This window comes from Mercenaria mercenaria, chromosome 17 (genome assembly GCF_021730395.1).
Source record: "Mercenaria mercenaria strain notata chromosome 17, MADL_Memer_1, whole genome shotgun sequence".
NCBI lineage: Eukaryota > Metazoa > Mollusca > Bivalvia > Venerida > Veneridae > Mercenaria > Mercenaria mercenaria.
In genome coordinates this window covers 69,042,188-69,064,132 of record NC_069377.1, presented here as the reverse complement: position 1 = coordinate 69,064,132, position 21,945 = coordinate 69,042,188, and the positions used below count along the sequence as shown (strand labels likewise).

At 35.6% G+C, this 21,945-nt stretch overlaps 1 protein-coding gene across 1 annotated transcript; it reads right to left on the bottom strand.

The window, feature by feature from the left end:
* Window positions 1–4,536: 4,536 nt before the first annotated feature.
* On the bottom strand, window positions 4,537–21,700 carry LOC123537430 (aromatic-L-amino-acid decarboxylase-like). The gene is made up of 13 exons (XM_045321145.2): window positions 21,419–21,700; window positions 20,744–20,827; window positions 17,890–18,003; window positions 16,323–16,442; window positions 15,926–16,060; window positions 15,438–15,581; window positions 15,088–15,154; window positions 13,814–13,908; window positions 11,162–11,229; window positions 9,223–9,313; window positions 8,363–8,461; window positions 6,842–6,943; window positions 4,537–4,957 (listed from the first exon to the last, which is right to left on the bottom strand). Exons 1-13 carry the CDS (start codon window positions 21,596–21,598, stop codon window positions 4,607–4,609), a joined length of 1,650 nt encoding a protein of 549 aa, XP_045177080.2. The 5' UTR covers window positions 21,599–21,700; the 3' UTR covers window positions 4,537–4,606.
* Window positions 21,701–21,945: the final 245 nt, after the last annotated feature.

The following is a 21,945-nucleotide window of genomic DNA, read 5'->3' as shown; positions in this document are numbered from 1 at the left end:
GTCGGCGATTGATATTCATCCTTATAACGATTCAGCATTTACAGAAGTAACATTTTCGCTTTTGGTGGATAGTTACATCAGATTCTACATATCGGATGAATCTGTATCCTATGATAGAAACAGATTATTGGATTAAAAGCTTAATTAAAAGCTTAATTAAAAGTTTTAATTACTATGTGTACCCTGATAATATACTTACTACTTCAAAATAAGATCAAATATGTTGTATAAACAACTCCTCGATATATGTTTATCTTAAAAGGAATACAATAAATCGTCTGTTTAACTTATAATATTGATTGTAAACACACCGTGTGTCACCAAATTACAAAGCTATAATCTATACGTTTAATGGTTTTAACATTCCTTCATGAATTACAGCGTAATTCTCAATAAACTGTTTCAACAAAAACTGACACATATGTCGTCTGCGAAACGTTCTATACTAAGGTCATTAAGTGCAAATGGATTACAGCGTAATTCTCAATCAGATGTTTAAAAAAAAACCGACATAAATGTTTATCTTAAAAGGAATGCAATAAATCGTCTGTTTAACTTATAATACCATTTGTAAACGTTTTGCGTCATCAAATTACAAAGATATAATCTATACGTTTAATGTTTTTAAAATTTTTTATGAATTACAGCGTAATTCTCAATAAACTGTTTGAACAAAAACTATTTGTCAACACCGGTGTCATTTTCAAGTTTATCAATATCAACAACTTTAAACAAATATTGGTTTAATGCACCGGTGCCGCTTTATTGATTATTGCAAATAACAGCTGATAAAAGGAATGTGATAATGAATCGTCTGTTTAACTGCGGTATAATAGTTAGTATATAAATAAGAAATTCGGAAGTAATATTACAGGAGGTACATTTTATAGTTAATTATTTTTAATATATTTTAGATTTTGTTCTCATTTTTGTTAATTGGTAAGGTTTTGTCAAGTTAAAGCAACCTGAAAACCTGTTTTTTTCTTATTTTTTAAATTGTCCGGCATTGGATTTTTTAGAATAGGGGCAAGGGGTCAGTCCGGACCAAAGACTAAATCTTTTTTTGGTTAAACCAAAGGTTTTCATTCGGTTTAACTAAAGATTTAAAAGATTTTCAGGGTATCAAGGGTAGCAAGTTAGCATTTTAAGTTTAGGGTAAGGTTAAAGTGCACTTATAGAATAGGGACAAGGGGCCAGGGGGGTCAGATTGAGCTCGCTTCGGTAATTCTAATACTACTAGTGTTTAACGACATTTTCTTGAAAAAGTAACGCTCGTATGCATTATTTTGGCATTTCTTTGATTTGAAAATACATATTTTGTAGCAGTTTGAGTTGCATACGATATCAAAATGAACCGAAAATGTTCACTCATTTTCTTTCAATGCACTGTAGAGATAAGGTTCAGCGTAGCTTTCATGCTCGCAAATTTACCTACAGACACATGTATATATCATTTCAACTTTTATCATTTATTTTTTGTGCCCTTGCATTTCCAAAGCTGTTTCGAGGATTCTGATTTTTCACATGAATTTCTAATTTCAATTTGAGGAATATCCTTAACCTGTTAACTATTTTTCCTTTCCCGAAGTATCCAGATAAATATGATAGACACACGTACAACAAAAACAAATTTAGAGAAGAAATATGTTTGAAAAAGAAGTTTGATATATTCTATAATATAGACTTTAGTCCGTCAGTCGAAGTACATGTGTTGTAAGACAAAATACATATACCCGAACAAAGTGACCTTTATAGAAAGTATTTTTTACTTCTTCTGAACAGTTCCGTATATATAATTATATGCTATAAATATTGTACGGGTCTGTCAGGTAAAATTTCCAAAATAAAAATTTACACGAGGTGTGGTTTCAAACACTTTAAAATTTATGGATTACATTTACAAAATGTCTGTAAAAACAATGAAATCCTAGACCTGTTATTCACTGTTATCTTACGAAAAACCCCGGTTCTGACTAAAGTACATATGACATAATATTTATGGTTTATAAGTTTACGCCGAAAAAGTCTAATACAAAGCCTAGAAGTCACTTACTTGTAGAAAGCAGTTTGTGCACAAATCTAACCACTAGTATGCGTTGTGTAACTAACGGTTTCTTTTCTTGAGTCAATTTTGCACGAAATGTTCGTGCCCATTTTGTATAGTGGACGCAACTTGACCCCGATGGTTGACCTTTGTATCATAATACATAATTAGATACAACCTATTATCGAAAGGGGTGTACGTAAAACACTTCAGCTCTTTGCATTCATAAATTTAAAATTGACGGCTACCCTAAGCACCCCATAGTTCTACAATGATAATCGATATGAATAATCAGCCTAAGGTCAACCATCGCGGTCAAGTTGCGACTACTATACTGCCAGTTGAGAATGAGATCAATGTAGTACTTGAATGACATACGAAATACACTTTTTGAAAGTGCCAGAATTTCTGCAACTAACATGGTAAGATTTTGGCCAAAACCTGTTTCCTAGTTATGCTAAAGACGACAATTTTGCATGCGTAAGTAATATTGTCCAATTTATTTGACCTGTCAAAAAATGGACCCGGCTTTTATTATATTCTGTTCGAGCCTATATAAGATTAACATGAAAGCCGGGAACATGTTTTGACAGGTCAATTAAATAGCACAATACCTACTTGTTTTATATGTATAAATCTTTTTATGACTTTTAAACTTGTCTGATTTTTGTATAAAATAGAATCTACAAGGTAAATTGTCGTCTCTTGTGTCGTCGACGTCGGCGTTGGCGTTTGGTTAGAATTTTCTGTTTAGGTCCGCCTTTTCTCAATAATTATAAGAACTACGGCTTTGCGGCTTTGCACACTTGTTTATCAATCATTAGGTTATTTAGCAGGCCAAGAACCATAACTTGGATATGCATTTTGGCTGGATTGTGGCCCTTCTTGTACTTAGAAAAAGTGGAGTTTCTTGATTGAAATTTTTGTTTAGGTCCACCTTCATTAAAATCTATAAGAGCTACAGCTTTAAAACTTTGTACACAGGTTTATCATCTTTAGTTTGCTTGTGTGAGTCAAGAGCTGTGGAACTGATTTTCATCTGGAAAAGAATATGGCCGTTTGAGAACCACTTTACCCAAAATAGGTTGATTTGACATGCAGAGCAAATGATCCCTGTTGATTTGGGGTCACTCTATTAAAGGTCAAGGCCACAGCGGACAGAACATGGAAATCCATTTCCGGTCAGTAACTCGAGAACAGGTGGATAAGACTTACAGAGTAGATGACCCTATAGTGTTTGGTGTCACTCCATCAAAGGTCAAGGTCACAGGGGCCATCCGTCCCTCACACTTAATTTTCGATCAATAACTTGAGAATCATTTGACCCAGACCCTTCAAATTTCACAGGATGATAGGACTTAAAGAGAAGATGACCCTTGTCGTTTTTGGGGTCACTTGAGCTTAAGTCAATGTCACAGGAGCCTGAACATATAACTTGAGAACCACTCGACCCAGAATGTTGAATCTTGATAGGATGATTGCGCATACAGAGTAGATGGCCTCTGCTGATTTTGGGGTCACTCGATCAAAGGTCAAGGTCACAAGGGCTTGAACATGGAAACCGTTTCCAGTTCAAAACTTGAGAACCACAGGGCCCAGAATGTTGAAATGGATATACCATGTAGGTGATCCCTATTGCAGCCAACCATCAGAGTCTCTTTGACTTTCGCTCCTGTCCCCTATCGACTTCTTGCCTATACGACTGTGCACTGGAGGAGACATAAGCTTTTCTACAAAAGCATCTTCTAGTTTAAATCTGGTACACGGAAAGGAGTGGTCTGATAAGCAACATCTTCATAAAGATATCAATATAAAGAGATCAATCGTTCGGATGTGCTTGCTTTATAAAATAGATAGATCTATTATCTCAAGCAGATGATATTTTTCAACTGAAGTACGCCCTTCCGTCCACACCTCTCTACCCTCACGCTTTAGGTTTTACATTATATTGCATTTCTCGCATTTTAACATCTTTCTTTGTTCCGGTGCCGCATCTGAATTTATCATATACCTATATATAAATTCTGTAAAAAAAATCGGCTTTTAAATTCCGTATTGTACCTGCAGGGCTACTTTCATTTGTATGCATGACCAGACACAGTTCTATAAATAGCGCACATAAAAGCTCCATTTAGTTCCATTTTAATATCGTTAAACATTGAAGGTAAACAACAAACAAAAAGGTAGAGGTATATAAAAGAAAAGGGTCATTATAACAGTAGTTCGATCTGGGATTTTGTATTCGGCTCTCAAGGTCGGATCACACTACGCGTCTCGTAAGATCCGATCTAGCAAAAATCCATCCGAGCCGAATACAGCATCCCAGATCGAGCTACTGTTATAATAACCCTATTGTATAGGATAGGAGTATACTCATGTTCGCCCCTTCGCAGTGATGCACATCTCAATCGTTGTATCACAGATCACGCACAATGTCAAACAAGGAACAATTTACTTTTGTAAATATATCATAAATAAATAAGGCATAGAATCAAAACACAAAACCCATGCAGCACCTCTTGCCGTTAATTAGTCATATTTTTATATCAACAGCATCTATTCTTATTTCCCAACAGTATCGTCCATGCTGTGACCATTAAGGCTGAACCCATTCATATTTTCGCAGACATTTTGAAGGTCACATTCCGACGTCGTGTGCAGCCGTTTGGGTGAAATGTCGATGTCAATTGTCGGTTTGTGTTTTGGATCCACCGTCGGCGAACGATTCCTAATCATCCTATCTGTGCAGGATTTAATAACTGCGAACGAGTATCTGATGTCCTCGGACGTTGTGCGTTCAGAGCAGACGGCTAACCGCAGGAAGTAGATGTCACGTGCAATGGCTGGAATCAAGTAAACGCGACCGTCTGCTACAATTTCTTCAAGCAACTTCTCGCTTAATATGTTGTCACCCTAGCAAATGTAAGCAGCATAATAAAACTGACTTTCATGTAAGAAAAAAACATACAAATTTCTGTTAATACACAATAATGTTGACGTCATGCCGACATATTTTTTGGCGCCACACTGGCGTCAAGAAAGAGTGCTACAACATTTTTTATCTACTATTTTATATAAAAGCTTTCCAGAATCGAAATATTATATCCGAACGTTATTACACTCTGAATCGATTATTAGGTTAGAGACCACCAATTGTTTTCCCACAGACTTATATTGTAACATTATGGCGTGTACGGCCTTCCATACATCGAAACATGTATATCTAATTACAAGTTTTTCAAGAACTATCTTAGTTCTACCAAAATATCGGACGAAAAACATATGATTAGTGATACTTTATTTAAGTAATTTTCGTGTGAATGAGCTGACCCCCTGTTTACATCATTGACATGGCGGGAGAAATTCGTTCGATAAAACTTTTTTTCAATACACATAAAATGTAGCAAATTTTGTCAAAATGTATAATAAAATACTGTAAATGCAGTGAAAAGATATCAATTTTGAAAAAAATAATCACTTCCTGGGTTTGTTTACATGACTGACCAATCAGAACGCACAGACGTTACCTTATTCCCAGGTATACACTTACCTCATTCCCAGTAAGTTCCCTGTACTTTTTTGAACTGGTGGTCTCTGACCATTAGGCGCCAGCCGTCTACGGTGACGTCATGACGACGTGCTATATATGGCGCCATACATGCGCCATAAAAAATGAATAGTGCTTTCTTTTTTAGCTCGACTATGCGATGTATATGGAGAGCTATACTCACCACGACGTGATTTGCTTTAAACTTAAAATAGTTATTCCTCATCATCACCCATATGGCACAAGGGCCATAACTCACACATCAATATTTCATGAATCATTCCCACTTTTTACTTAGAATTTCAGGTTAAAGTTTTGATGCACTTTCACTCTATCTCAGTTATTTCTAAACGGATTTGATTCAAATTGAAAGTAGTTTTTCCACATCATCTCCAACATCATGTGACACAAGGCCCATAACTCCGGTACCAATGTTTAATAAATTATCCCCCTTTTACTTAGAATTTCAGGTTAAAGTTTTGATGCACTTTCACTCTATCTCAGTTATTACTAAATGGATTTGAATCGGACATAAAATAGTTGTTCCACCTTATCACCCATATCACATGACACAAGGTGCATAACTCTTGCACCAATTTTCCATGAATTATTATAAATAGGGACAGTAGTTAAAAAGATATAGTGAAACTGAAAAGCTTGCCATAAAACTTTAACCTGAATGCAACGACGACGCCGACGCCAGGGCGAGTACTATAGTCCTCCTTGTTCTTCGAATGAACGAGCTAATAAATCATGAGAAATTGAGAAATTACATGTTCACTAACAACCAGAACAAAGCATATGCAAAAATTAAAGTTTTCAGTTGAGCATGTACCTCGATCCCTCAACATATTAATTCTTCCGATCCCTTAACAAATCTATTCTCCCGGACCCTTAACATATCAATTTCCCCGATCCCTTAATTGACAAATTTATTCTCCTGATCTCTCAACATAACTGAGCCACGCCATGAGAAAACCAACATAGTGCGTATGCGACAAGCATGGATCCAGACAAGCCTGCGCATCCGCGCAGTCTAATCAGAATACATGCTGTTCGCTTTCAAAGCTTATTGCGATTAGAGAAACTGTTAGCGAACAGCATGGGTCCTGACCAGACTGCGCGGAAGCGCAGGCTGGTCTGGATCCATGCTGGTCGCAAATGCACTTTTTGGTTGGTTTTTCTCATGGCGCGGCTCATATTAATTTTCTTCTAAGCTTCGCTCTTAAATATATAAGATTTGTAGTTACTTTTACTCTGAAACAGACTAGTCCCATTATAACTTCTGTGACGATTTCAAATCTCCCATCATCAACAACCATCTGCTCAAATTCATGGGCCAACTCACAGTGCTAAAATGAAAGGAACAATTATTGTTACCGAAGTGTTTGTTGTTGTTGTTGTTTTTTAATTTACAATAAAAAACAAGATACCTGCAAGAGGTATACCTTAGCGCTATATATGGAACCATATTTTTACACTTATGAAGAATACGATCTTATTCTTCTCATATTTGATTTTTCACTCAGACCGAACTTATTCTTTACTATTCTGTGTAATTTCATGGTCGATTTCTCGTTTTGGGGTGACATAAAATCACACTTTCTAATTTACTGAGATACTCTTTGTTTCTAAAGCACAACGGTACTGCACGCTATATTTATAATGTTATGTATGCTAGTTATTCGGCATTGGCGACTTTATATATTTCTTCAACTACTTTTTATTCTTTATAACATTATGTCGTTACTTCATACTTAGAATTTTGATACACAGTGTGTTGATAAGAACTGGCAGCTAAACCAGTTTAGCACACACAAATTTTTCAAGTGATGCAGAGAGAAATTTTCACTTGGGATATTAATTTGGTCCAAGCAATATTATGTTTTTTAAAAGCCGAGTTAGTATGAAAAATAAAGTAAATTTAACCGTATATGATTTAATGATATAACATCTGAAATTTTCAAGAATCTCTTTGAATCGCTAATTAGTCATCCCACCTGCGCACGATTTTTGACAAGTAATAATTATATATAATGTAGGTTTTAACGCTGTAGACGTTAACAAATTGCACGCAAGACTCGGACAAAATCGTTTGAAAAATGTGACTTCGTGCAAGCCCCTATTTTTGGCACGCGCATTATTAATAGACATACCAAATAATGTTATGCAATTTAAGCAATTGTAAGTTAAAATATCAAATAGCTTCAAACTAAATGTACTGACTGTAAAGTATGGGAATGACCAATGTGATTATCAGCACGTTCTGTATGTCATCACTGGCGTTATATTGTAAACTTATCAGTTCGAGGATGCTTAACATAGATAAATTTGAGATGACCTAAATGTAATACTAGATACAAATTTGTTTGTTTGTTTTGTGTTTTACAACAGAATTTCAGTCATGTAACGGTGGGCAGTTAACCTAACCAGTGTTCATGGATTCTGTACCAGTACAAACCTGTTCTCCGCAAGTAACTGCCAACTTCCCCACATGAATCAGAGGTGGAGGACGAATAGATACAAATGTATTGCAATATTTACGGATTACTGTTGCCTATTTTCTTAGAGTTTTACAATATCTTAATATCAAGGTAGACATTTTTTGCAATACAAAGTATGCAGAGACGATAAAATTTACTTGAAAGTATGTTTTATAATATTACTATAGTTTTTTACCTTAAGGTATTGTAGTTTGTTACATGTTACAAATTTCATTCAAAAGTCTCTATATGGAGGTTTGTTTTTATCGTTGTAGAAGCTATACGTACATGTCGAATATATTTCTGAACGCCTTCAACACCATATGATCGAAGCATAAACCAAAGCTTTAGGGACCGGAAACGCCGACCTAGAGGTATCTGCCAGTGCTGAAGGGAAAAAAACGCAAGTTTGACAACCATACAAATATACTAAAAACTTGATTTTTTCAAAACAAGCCTTAAATTCAGTCACCCGATTGTTATGATTACTTGTTACTATGTACTTGTTTTTTTCCAGGAAAAACAGCTTCGCTTGTATCGGTGCTATACACCGGGCGCGTTAAAGAACAAGACTGCCTTAGCAAAGAGCTAGGCTAAATTAGCCGGACAGGCCTGTATCTGAAAAGAATGTCTCCCTATTTGTTCTGGGGGCTCCCTCTGGTCAGATCACTCTGTGTCTGAACTAGAAGAGGATGAATTTTGCGCCCTATGTGGCTGCGTTAGCGCTATGTAAAGCGCCTTTGAACGTTTAATCATGAAAAAGGCGCTATATAAATCTGGTATAATAATAATAATAATAATAATAATAAATGAAAGCGACTGTCTGTGAAGAGACAAGAGAAGAACGATGCAACAACAATGGAAAGTCATTAGGTGTAAAAACATTTTATTTAGCAAAGTTATGTAAAATGTAAAATTTTATTATAACTGTAACTTCTAATTCAGAGCAACGTTAAAATCTGAAGAGGACATGTCGAAGTTACCATGACTGGAATGCTTCACGGTCAGAAAGATGCTGAGTTAAATAGATAGTGAAAATAATTTTGTCTTAACGATCAAGCGGCCTGTGTTCTCGTGTGGTCTGTGTCTCAGGTTTGACTGTCAAAAACCGGAAACAAACACAAACACGATACAAGAATCGAACTTACTCGGTAGTCGGGCACGTTGCCTTCGTTTTCATGTCGCAGGTATATCGGATCCACATTGAAGGCGTCCACTAAAAGTGAACTGTCTTGAATCCTGTAACATAACGATAACTTAATACAACTAAATATATTCTTAATCTTGGTGGTATTCTCATTTAGTTATGCACTGTATTTGGTCATATCATGTATGCGTCGGCGTTTTTATTCTAAAACTTTCAACCGTTTTTATCTTTGTTACAACAAAACCAGCTGTCTAATACGTAAGCATATCGTAACATCATTGACACGCTTGCTTTAACTTTTGTTATCATTCTGCTTCTATAATGGGTATTTTGTAAGTTGTTTGAGTGTTATTTACATTAATACATGATAAATTGAAATGAAAGAAAAAGTCCGGATAAACATTTGAATCCCCATCGCCAATCCTTTAACTAGTAAATACAATCACCGGGTTTAAAAAAGCACAGTAGGAGGAAGTTTTTGAAGTGGACATATATAAAGCATGCTTCCAGAGGATTATGAGGAGAAAGTCGTTAAAGTGGAAATATATAATAAAATCTGTAAAAAATCCTTTAGAAGCAAAGACTGCAACCAAGAAGAATAATAGCAGACTCGGTTTGATTGAGTCTGTTCATGAGAGGTATTTGAATGTGCAACACCTCTCACTTCCCCTAGCACCGGCTTAATCGGAACTCTGACATATGTTGAATGGACTCCATGAGCCCAAAGGACCAGAAAATATAGCAACACTGAATCCAAGAACGGAGAGACTTTTTACAGCCGACCACGGCACTTAAAGATTGCTTTTGTGATAGTTAATAAAATCTGTAAAAGATCCTTTGGAAGCAAAAATGCAAACCAAGAAGAATAATAGCAGACTAGGTTAAAACATGCTTACAGAAGATAATGGGGAGAAAGTCGTTGAAGTGGAAATATGTAAAAGATAAAAGGTAAGGGTAGATTTTCCAGAAGCACAGAGCAACCCAAACACAGCCATAGAGCCATGCATCGCAAAGTATGCCCATAACAAAAAGATACTCTTACGGAAAAAAATATTGTAGACGGGTTGCTTCAAAAATCTAATTACAATTACATTTTATTTAAATTATATGCAAAATACAATAAGTGGGAGGGGACGCTGGGAGGCAAGGGGCAGATAAAAGGGTCTTGTATTTGAGGAAAGTGAAGAAAGGAAGGATGAAAATCCAATAGGGAAAGCTACGTTCCTTAAACGCAGTCTCCATACACAGCACAGACACGCACGTACACAAGACAAACACACACACAACTAACATACACAGATAAACAAACAGACAAGTAAGAAAAAAACAACACAACGGGGCACAGCCCAAGACACATACATACACTCATAAAAGCAGGAAAAACAACAGTGGGGCACAACCCAATGACAGCCGGCGGCCAAGATTATGGTTGGCACGAAACACACTCATACTAAAAGGAGACGGTTGCAAATGCGAGAGGGTGGGAATAATAGGCGGTAGTGGGGAGACAGAGAAAAGAAACGCCAACAACAAACAAGGCAACATGCGCGCAAAACATAATACGAGACAGACAGAAAACAAGTTAAAAATAGGGGCTTTCAGAAGATAATGAAGAGAAAGTCGTTGAAGTAGAAATATAAAAGCATGCATACAGAAGATAATGAGGAGAATGTCGTCGAAGATGAAATATATAAAACATGCTTATAGAAGATAATAAGGAGGACGTTGTTCAAGTGGAAATATATGAGACATGTTTTCAGAGGATAATGAGGAGAAAGTCGTTGAAATGGAAATATAAAAAAAATGTCTACAGTTTATAATGAAGAGGAAGTCGTAGACGTTGAAATGTCAGAGGATAACGAGGAGGAAGTCAAAGTTCTAAGTGAAATTATATGTAAAAACATGCTTACAGAGGATAACAAAATAAAAACAATTCTCACCACAAAACTGACAAATCGAAAGAAATCAACATCCATTTGTGCGGATTTATTGTAAATGTTTGTGCAAACTAAAATATAAAGCAAAGGCTAGTAGAATACATATAAAGCAATATTACGCAATTTCAGAAGTTCATTTCTCTTTCATGCATGCGTTCGAAAACTCGTTTATATTTTATAAACACAATAAATGAAGCATAATTGAGTTTAGTTTAGAAGCTGAGATTAATTAACCGGAAGATTTCTTCAATCTAACTGAAAGTCATTCCCGTACTAATTAATTGGTCGAACTTTTAAAGTTTTAAATATAACGTTCTTTAATATGTATGCCAAACCGTTTTACTATTTATTCAGTGATTACATCGTTTTTAGCGATATATATTAATAGTTTGAGAGATAGCTGTACACAAACATCTATTACTGATAGCTCTTTTTCTACAGAGATGTCTTTCTTTGTTATAGGCATAGCAATACACGATAATGAGATAATCAGTCAGGCTTCGACTGAGAGCTCACTTTAATATAAAGATGACTCTTTAAATTACACATATAGCTCTTAAATTTAGCAAAAGTGCCCTCTCTCTAATTTAAAGTGATATATATTGTTACGCCAAAATGCTAGCCCTTAAATCAAACGTATCTGTATCGCTTTGTCTTAATATGCTACATTCTGTATCTTTTAACGCTTGCTCATTTTTTTTTATTCTTTAAATTGGAAACCGCTCCCTACGCCATGAGGCGTGCGGAAGCTAATTATTTTGAACATTCCTGATTGGTTCTTAATTTGACTTGCATTGGGACGAGTTGTTTTTCCCCTTCTCGTAACGTTCCCTTTTCTTCTCTTTCTTTCAAAAATTACTGCTAGCACTGAATTGTCTCAGGCTATCTCTCCGATAAAGTGCTAGCACTTTTGCCTACAGAGCTAGCTTTAAAACACTGCTAGCTCAGTTGCTGTCTGTTTAAAAAAAGAACTCTCTAACTGCAAGAGCTAGCTTCCAAACATTAAACTTTTACAGAAAGAGACACCTTCCAAACGGCCTTATACAGAAACTCCATGTATTTGTAGTGACATCTCTTAAAGGAATACACAGGTATCTTTTCGGGAAATAGAGCCATGGTTTATTTATTCTGGTGCTCCGATATCAAATCGGTTATGACTGATATTGGATTAATAAACTACTAGTATTTTAACAATAAATTGCCAATGTAAAAGTAGCTGAATCCAGTATTTCTCTGCATTATAAACAGTTATGGTCACAGCAAGTACAGAATGTCGCAAAATTAAGGACTTACCGAATTTTCAAAACGGAGTTTGGGACTGAAGAATTCGTTCGTTTAAATTTAAGAAGAGAATGCCCTATATTGTCACAAGTCAGATACGGTATTTTGCCAGTACATATTGAGACTGGCTTGGGAGAAGCTACCGATGATAGACTGTATAAATTTTGTACTGGAAACTGTGTAGAGAATGAGATGCACGTTCTTTTGAACTGTTCGCACTTCAATATTTGTTGATATTCTGAACAATACAAACGTTTCAGCTTTGAATGAAGAGAACAAAATGGAACTTTTGTTAAACAATCATGCTCGAAAAGTTGCAAAATATTTACTAAGAGCATACCTAAAACGTTATATTTCTATGTATAGCTCTCAAGTTTCTTAGTTCAGGTGCCTGCTGTATGTAATTTGTATACATGAATAATTTTATGTATACCGCTAATGTCTTACTAGACCTTTCTAACGTAAGCGTAATTACGAAACGGAATACTGAATCCGTAAAATTTTAGGCTAATTTGTGGTCTAGGGGAGACAATTTCATCCAATAGTAATGCAATAGTATTTCCCTTAGACCATTTTTTGCAAATAACATTTACGGATTCAGTAATCCGTTTCCGATTTACGTTTACGTTAGAAATGTCTAATATCAGTATGATCTAATGTGAAGTCCACAATGTTTTAGCCTGTTACATGCATGCACATAGCTACCATTATCATATTGTATAATATGCCAAATTTCATTATATACTTGCTTACAATTTATTGTTCCATCCGGCCGGGTGTTAAAGTTGCTATAATTAACTGTGCTTGTAAATGTACATACGTATACGATACATACGTCACTATAATAAATGATATCTTATCTTATCTTATGCTGTTTTATTTACCTAATTTAAGACTGTTTTGTCAAATTAAATCTTGCTGTGGCAGTCGCTATGTAACTACATGTGAAGTCGCGAAAACAAGTGGCAAATCGACCAATCAAGAATCTGATTATCAAATTCTTATTATTTGGCATTTTTGTGGTAAAAATGTGGACTATAAAAGAGAAAGTGTAAAAGTGACATTTTGTTGCAATTTTTAGGTGTTTTCGTAGCCCGGCATACGCAGATCAGGTTAGTAAATCACCTAAATCGTCAAAGCTATATATTGATTTCAATAAGCATGTCAGCGTCGTCTCTACAAGACTTTAAGGGTTTTAATTTTCCTCCAAATTTACATGTGTATCCCTTTAAATACGAATGCCATCTCTTGGCACTAAAAAGATATATTATTATCTTAAAATGATTAAAAGTTTAAGTAACTTTATAGTTTAAATACTTCCATTAATCACTGAATAATTATTAAAACGACTAAAATATTTATGAACTGCATTACCTCAACACCTTTCATGTAATGTCGGAACTCTGGGCAGACGAAAGCACTCCCGGCATAGGCTGCGTCTATATGCAACCAGATGTCGTTGTCTTTACCTGGATATTATAAGATTATATTATGCTTCCTGTCTGTATTAAAACTATTTGTACGAAATTCTTGACTGCCTTGCGCCTGTAAAATTTATTTAAAGTTGTGATATCCGACTTTAAATAATTTTTACTTGACTTGGAATGCGTTTGTATCGTTCAAGTGTATAAAGTGCATAATGCAAAAATAATATAATTTACGGTAAGACTAAACATTCTGATTTAAAAAGAAAGTGATCTTCCTATGAATGATTAATGCCAAATAATATTACCACATCTGTCACGTTAAAATCCAAACTGATCATATTTCATTTTTTATCTCAGTCTATATACTAAAATATGGTGTTATGACATGCACCCATATTCAACACCGTTTGAATTCTTAGACTTAGACTTAAAGGGAAAGGCAATGTTGTTCTTATATTAATTCCGTCTACTAGGGTGTCTTATATCATTTAAAGAGGTGAAAGAATTTTCAGAATCGGCTTAAAAACAAGAAAGCATTTGAATATTTTATTAAAATGGCGGTCATTTTGTTTCCATGGCAACACAATACAAAATGGCAGATTTATTAATTTTCTAGATGTATATTTGAACTGTATTTCTACTTTTTCTAGCTGTAATCAAAGAAATCACCATTTTTAAATCTTATACTCAAGAAACATATGAAATTAATTTGTTTTAAAGGTTATTTGCTAAATAAGGAATCCAGCAGTGTGTAAATGACGTCATAAACACACTCAAATGGCTACCTCCATGATCAGCCATTTTCTTAAATTTCAAACTGTCATATCTTTTTCAATATTGGTCCGATTTTAAAAATTCTTTCAGCGTTATGAAAGCCTTGATTTCATATAAAATTTTATTGTCAGGCTTTTCTTGCCTTTTAAGAAATGCATATATTCAATTCGCTATAACTTTGTCTATAGCAAATTCATACTGCTAGACTTTTACTGAGCCATCATAAACTGCAAGCTGAAGATTCATGCAAATATTCTTAGCAATCTAGGTATATTTGATCGCAGAAAGTAGATTTCTGGTAAAGTTTTGTTATCGAATTATAGACCCTTTCATTTCTTTTTAAATAGTACGCTATGTAATCATACACATTCGCTTTAATAGTGTGTACCACTGTCTTCACTTCGAATACCCGAAGATTGTAAGCGTTCTCGATAGACTAAATCTTACAGATTGGCCCAATTTCCTCCAAGTTGTCAAATGCACATGATCCCGTAGTTCCAAGCGACGCACACATCTGAAAATCAAAGCACGTAAATTGCATCCGACTGGTCTCCTCTAGCTATTAGAAATAGATTAATACGGTTTTGTATCTGGAATAGACTTTCGGATATTCGGATAACGTACATACTGGAGAGGGAAGTGTGGGGCAGTTTGGGACAGTTTAGCTCAAAAGTTGACCCGAAAAGTATTTATCTCGCAATGCTTAATAAAATTTCAGTTTCATATGCAGTAGCCTGCCTTTTTTTTGAAAGACGAAGTTGCCGTCTGCTATGACTTTTCAAATTAAGACAACTTACGAAGAACGGTATTTTGCCTTCAGCTTTGTCCTTTTCAATTTGTTTTCTTAGAATATCACCATGAAGACTAAACTTCTCGTCGCTCTGTAACTTCACCATGGTAACGGAACCAAGAAGGCCGGATCTGTGAACTGACGAGTTCGCCTATGAGGAAAAAAACGTTTATGTTCATACCTTGTATAACAGTTGAGCTCTGAATTAAGTCGGTCATCAAAAAATAAGTTAGCAAGTTATTCCGGTTTTGTATCCTCTCAATATCCTAAAGAAAAGATTTTCAGGACTATAACTCAAGACTGGACGACAGTCACAGAATGCAACATTGCCGTAATAGAAGAAGCCAATCCAATGCTTGAGTTTAGAAATAAGTATCAATAGACTTGGGTACTTTAGACTAAGTTTAACGTTGGTGGCAAATACGAAATATGAATTATCCCCATCTATGATTTAATATTATATATCTTTAATCCATGTTGTAGGTTAACAGTAACCTGATCTGACGTGTATCCAACTAGCTTGGATATGATTGTCAATTCGTCTAACTCCGGGTTCTGGGCTCTCAGTTTTGTTACCATTTTCGTTCTAGCTGCCAACAGACATAGGAAAACTGTCTCACTGGCTGTCGTCTGCAATATTTTTAAAAAAATTGTAAGTCATCAAATCAAAAAGAAGCATCTTTCAGATAAACGGCATTTAAATGTGTTAAAAGACATTCCAATCATATCCGGCTTTGTAATTAACCAACAAAGAAATACAGATAAAGTATACATTTTCTTATAGATAAGATTAGATGTACACTAATAACCGAATTTTCAAAGTCTGCCGGGGTCATTTAACAATTATGTAGTAATGTTAATTTGGCAGCTCTAAAAATAGGTGAGCGCGTACCTGTATGACGCCGCCCCCTTTGCCTCTCCCGCAATGCAGAAACTGTTCCGGAAGTGCAATCATCTTTCCAAGCCAATCTGTGGTGATCATCTCTAGCTCCGTACACGCTGGACTCGCCGCCTGGTAACGTAATGAAACATATGATTGAACAGAACAAAAGGTGTACAGTATATTTCAAAATAGCATAGTCTGATATACCATGGTCGAAAGTTTAAATGCGCAGGTATTTAACCATGGGGGATTTACGCCGAGTTTTTTTCTACATTATTTCTTACGTCTATACTTTCAACAGTGGTAAAAGCGTTGTTTATTTTCATTTTAACATGCGCAAACATGATGGCAGAAATTGTACAGGAATTCATTCATCTGAGAAGTTGCACGTCATTCGGATTTTTGACGTCAATTAAATAACAAAAATTCGAGCCATTTCAGACAGAGTTACGGTCAAGGTGGAGTCAACCCCTCATAATATTTTATTATTGTAGTGAATCTCAAATCGAATATTTGTTGGAATGAAATAGAGATCATTGAAAATTACGTGTTTGTAAAAATGTTCATATGTAAGCTGAGCGCCTCTCGAACGCCAAAGTGGCGTTTTTCTTCCATACTTTGAATGTTTAATATTTAAAACTATCCTTTGTCTGTAAGTTATTTTAACTCACAGCAACTGAAATTATAACTGACTTCTTGTAATCTTCAGTGCGAAAAAGTGTGTCTGCAAATTTTAGTACCGCTTTTTACTGGAAAAGAAACGCCTGGTCAGTACGTTTGTTTGCAGGGAAGACTCATCGTGGTGACAGACTGACACCCGGTGCATGATAAAACAACAATAGATCTTTCTCTATATCTTGAACGGATTGTATTTAATAATAATACTATTGTTTACATAAGTTTGAGTAATCATATACCAAATCGAGATAAGATTCAATTAAATAACATGGCTCAATTGTGTTTGTCAGTGAGTTAAGCAAAGAAAGAAGTATAGCGCTGTAACGTTGTATTCTTTTTAATTAACGTAAAGAACAGTTGACGAGCTGACCGGTTAGAGAACTTTATGACGTCAATTATGACGTAAAACTAAAAAGGCCTTCATTATTATTTGGATGAAAGAATCTTGGCATAAGTTATATCATCATGTTTTAACATCATCATGTTTTATTGATCATGTAAGAATGAATATAAACAATGCTTTCTTTAATTTATCACTGTTCATCGTTAGATGCTTGGATATTTAAACACTAGCAAACGCCCTCGTCGTATCTAAACTCTGGCACAAATTATCCTCATGCAAATGACATGTTATTGTCGCACTTCGGCGTTGCTAATTAGACACGGTGAGATTTTCAGACATATAGATTCTAATCTGTTTTTTAAACGAATACAATTACCATTTGTCACGGGGAATTCTGTAAATATCAAGTTTGGAGAACGAAGTTAATACTGAACCAACATTGCCAACTGCTTCGTTAATTAGTATTGTTTTCAAAGCTGTAGGATAACCTGTCAAAATGTGATCAGAAGTGCATATTCCGTTTAAAATGTTCCTAGATTATCAAAGAGCAATTACCCATGAGAATCCAATGCATCCAATAGCATCGGACAGCATGTCTCCAAGTATAGAGGGGAAAGAGTTACCCGCTGCATAGTAACCGTGAAAATAAGGACTGTGCCAATGAGTAATCTGGAATATAAACTTTGTTTGTTTCAGTAGAAGCTGGAAATATCTTTCACCCAGTGAATTTGCCTGCACTATCTATAAGCTGGTGTTCTTGTTCGTTTTATTATGCCCCCCTTCAAAGAAGGAGGGGTATATTGTTTTGCAGATGTCGGTCGGTCGGTCTGTCGGTCGGTCGGTCGGAATGTAGACCAATCCGTTTCCGGATGATAACTCAAGAACACTTGGGCCTAGGATCATGAAAGTTGATAGGGAGGTTGGTCATCACCAGCAGATGACCCCTATTGATTTTGAGGTCTGTATGTCAAAGGTCAAGGTCACAGTGACCCTGAATAGTAAAACGGTTTCCGGATGATAATTCAAAAAGACTTGGGCCTAGGATCATGAAAGTTGATAGGGAGGTTGGTAATGACCAGCAGATGATCCCTATTGATTTTAAGGTCAGTATGTTAAAGGTCAAGGTCAGAGTGACCCTGAACAGTAAAACGGTTTCCGGATGATAACTCAAGAATGCTTAGGTCTAGGGTCACGAAAGTTGATAGGGAGGTTGGTCATGACCAGCAGATGACCCCTATTGATTTTAAGGTCAGTATGTCAAAGGTCAAGGTCAGAGTGACCCTGAACAGTAAAACGGTTTCCGGATGATAACTCAAGAATGCTTAGGTCTAGGGTCACGAAAGTTGATAGGGAGGTTGGTCATGACCAGCAGATGACCCCTATTGATTTTAAGGTCAGTATGTCAAAGGTCAAGGTCACAGTGACCAGGAACAATAAAATGGTTTCCAGGCAATAACTCAAGAACTCTTGGGTCTAGTGTCAGGAAAATTGATAGTTAGGTCGGCCATGACCAGCAGATGACCCCTGTTGATTTTGAGGTGATTAGGTCAAAGGTCAAGGTCACATTGACCAGGAACAGTAAAACGGTTTCTGATCTTCTTGTCCAAAACCATAGGCCTAGGGCTTTGATATTTGGTATGTAGCAAAATCTAGTGGTCATCTACTAACATTGTTCAAATTATTTTCCTGGGGTCAATACGGCCCCACCCTGGGGGTCACATGGTTTATATAGACTTATATAGGAAAAAACTTTGAAAAACCTCTTGTCCAAAACCACAGGGCCTAGGGCTTTGATATTTTGTATATGACATAATCCAGTGGTCCTCTACTAAGATTGTTCAAATTATTCCCCAAGGGTCAAATATGGCTTCGCCTTGGGGGGTCACATGGTTTACATAGACTTATATAGAGAAAAACTTTGAAAATCTTCTTGTCCGAACCACAAACACTATGGCTTTGATATTTTGTAATGTAGCCTCATTTAGTCGTTCTCTATCAAGTATTTCAAATTATCCCTCTAGGGTCAAATATGGCCCCGCCCCAGGGGTCATATGGACCACATGCATAGTGAAGCACATGCATAGTTCTGTCTACCGAAATGAACTTTGACCTTGAAATTGATCTAGTGACCTGCTTTCACATTTCTCAAGCCACAGCTTTCAAATTTGGACCACATACACATTGTTTTGTAACAAAATGAAATTTTGACCTTGAGCTAGTCTTGAAATTTGGAACATTCAAAAATGGCTCAGTGGTAGCGCCAAGATCACTCTGTAATCTCTTGTTAGGTTAATAGGTTAAAGGTCAAGGTCATATTAAACCAGAATGGTGGAACTTTTGTTTACCGTGAGCATATAATTTCTGTTCCTTGTGCAATTACTGAATGCATAAAGGGGGGCATTTCGTGTTCGACGAGCTCTTGTTGAGAATAACATGATTATCTATACTGAACAAAACTCCAGTAATTTAACAGAACACCGTCTGCAGGGCCATCGCTCATCTGCAAGTGATTGGCAATATGTAAGAAAAGAGTTATTGTTCAGATTTTTAAGTACAAGGGCCATAATTCTGACAATTCATATCAGAGTTGTGGTTCTTGGCCTACATAGTCACCTGTGAAGTGTGAAGTGTTTCAAAGCTGTGGCTCTTAAAGTTTTTAAGAAAAAAGTGAACCTAAACAAAATATTTTAACCAAGAAACTCAAAGTTTCCTTGAAAAGTCACAAAAATACAATAAAACATCTCTAGAACAAACTAGCGAAAAATGTTATGAAGGCAGAAATGACAACAAAAACAAAAATTGCCCCATTCTAAAAGAGCAGTCAATATATGTATGAAATTTAAATATTTCCTAGTAGAAAATCAAAATATACACTTCCTTATTTCAGAAGATTGTATATTCATCTTCTAAAAACGCATCTTTCATAAGTAATTTTGTGATTTTTTAAAAAAACAGGCTTTGACAATAAAACGAATAAAATCATATTTTTGCGTAATTTGATATTATTGAAATTTTGATATGTTAATACTGATAGATCAATCCAAGTGTCCCCTTAAATTAAGTGCACTTCCAGTAATGTTTAATCTATTTTCAATATTTCATTTGCGGATTAACTCTTTTGTCATTATGTATTAATCTTTATTATTCTGCCTTTGCCGACCAGTGCAGACCAAGATCAGTCGGTAAATTTTCATTGAACAACCCTTCAAATACGAAATGGTACTGCCCAAACTGAATGATGAACCAGTCCATTTTAGAAATTTAGCCGGCTAAGGGTTAAATTTCCATTTAATTCACTACTTGTGCAAATTCTATAGTAATTCCTATTTCAAGAAATACATCAGTAGGCAACAATCAGGACTTTTATTTACAGTGAATGTAGAAGTAAAATAAAATCAGAACAACATACCCCAGGCATTATGACCTTCTCTATGTCTTTCATAACTTTAGAAAATTCTTCTGGTTTCTCTGGTGCTTCGTCCGGTATTAATTTCTGACAAAGAAAAACTGTATGATAAATATAAAAAAAAAATCAGGATAATTTGTCACGTAATTTCACTGCAGAAAAATTGTGTTAGTGTGTCCTTTATTTTGAACATATACTGCTGAGACAGCAGCACCTGGGCGTCCTGCGGGCTGGGAGCCAGACGTCCAATCCATAACCAACTACCACAAAAAATATAATCCATGTAATGTATAGCAAAATTTCTTTTGTTGACATTAGAAGGGGATGCCAAGTTTCGTCCTCTTCAGCTGCTTCAGAATACCCTTTTCGTGGAAAATCATATTTATATATTCAATAGACAATTAACCATCATTATAAACTATTTATTCTCTTACTTTAGTAAAATCTTTTAAATATAAATTTTATTGGAATCATTCTGTTCAGCGCATATAAATATTGCTTATGAACTGCATGTACGTACTAGGTTCCATATGCTTTGGAAACACAAAACATTTTGTTATTGTTTGGAAAGGGCCGCCATCAATACTGGTCCGATCCTTTTGCTTTAAACAAAATCCGTAATTGTTCCATTCTGTTTCTGTGTACATATATTAATGAAATATAATTAAATCAAATTACCTTCAGGTACCCAGGTTCGACTCTGTGCACAACAGGCCGGTCTCTGATCTCTTCCAGGTAATCAGCAATATAGTCCACCATTTCACGGCCATACTTCCGGAATCCCGGTGCGTCCATTATGCCAGATGGTCTAGAATTGAAATATCTGGTAAGACTGATACGGAAAATTGGGCGAACCATTTCTCTTTTTATGTATTTTTAGATATGTGTGTATGTGTTGTCTTTTGTTTTGTTTTTGTTTTTTGTGTTTTTAGAAAAAAAAGAGGTTAAAACGTTTGACAGTTGTTTTGTGATATCAAATAATTTCATTTTTGTATGCGAAAAAGCAAGTTTTTATCAATCCGTAAAATCTTATTTTTTGGGTACGAGGGAAATGTCTACCACCTATGTCTTCACACAAGCGGCATTTTCAGAAAAACGAGATTATTTTCTCGTGACTATAAATATACTTACACACATGTAGTCTAGTTCATTTCTTAAAAAAAGTCTTTGTAACGGGTGATGCCCTCCCAACCCCCACCTCCTTC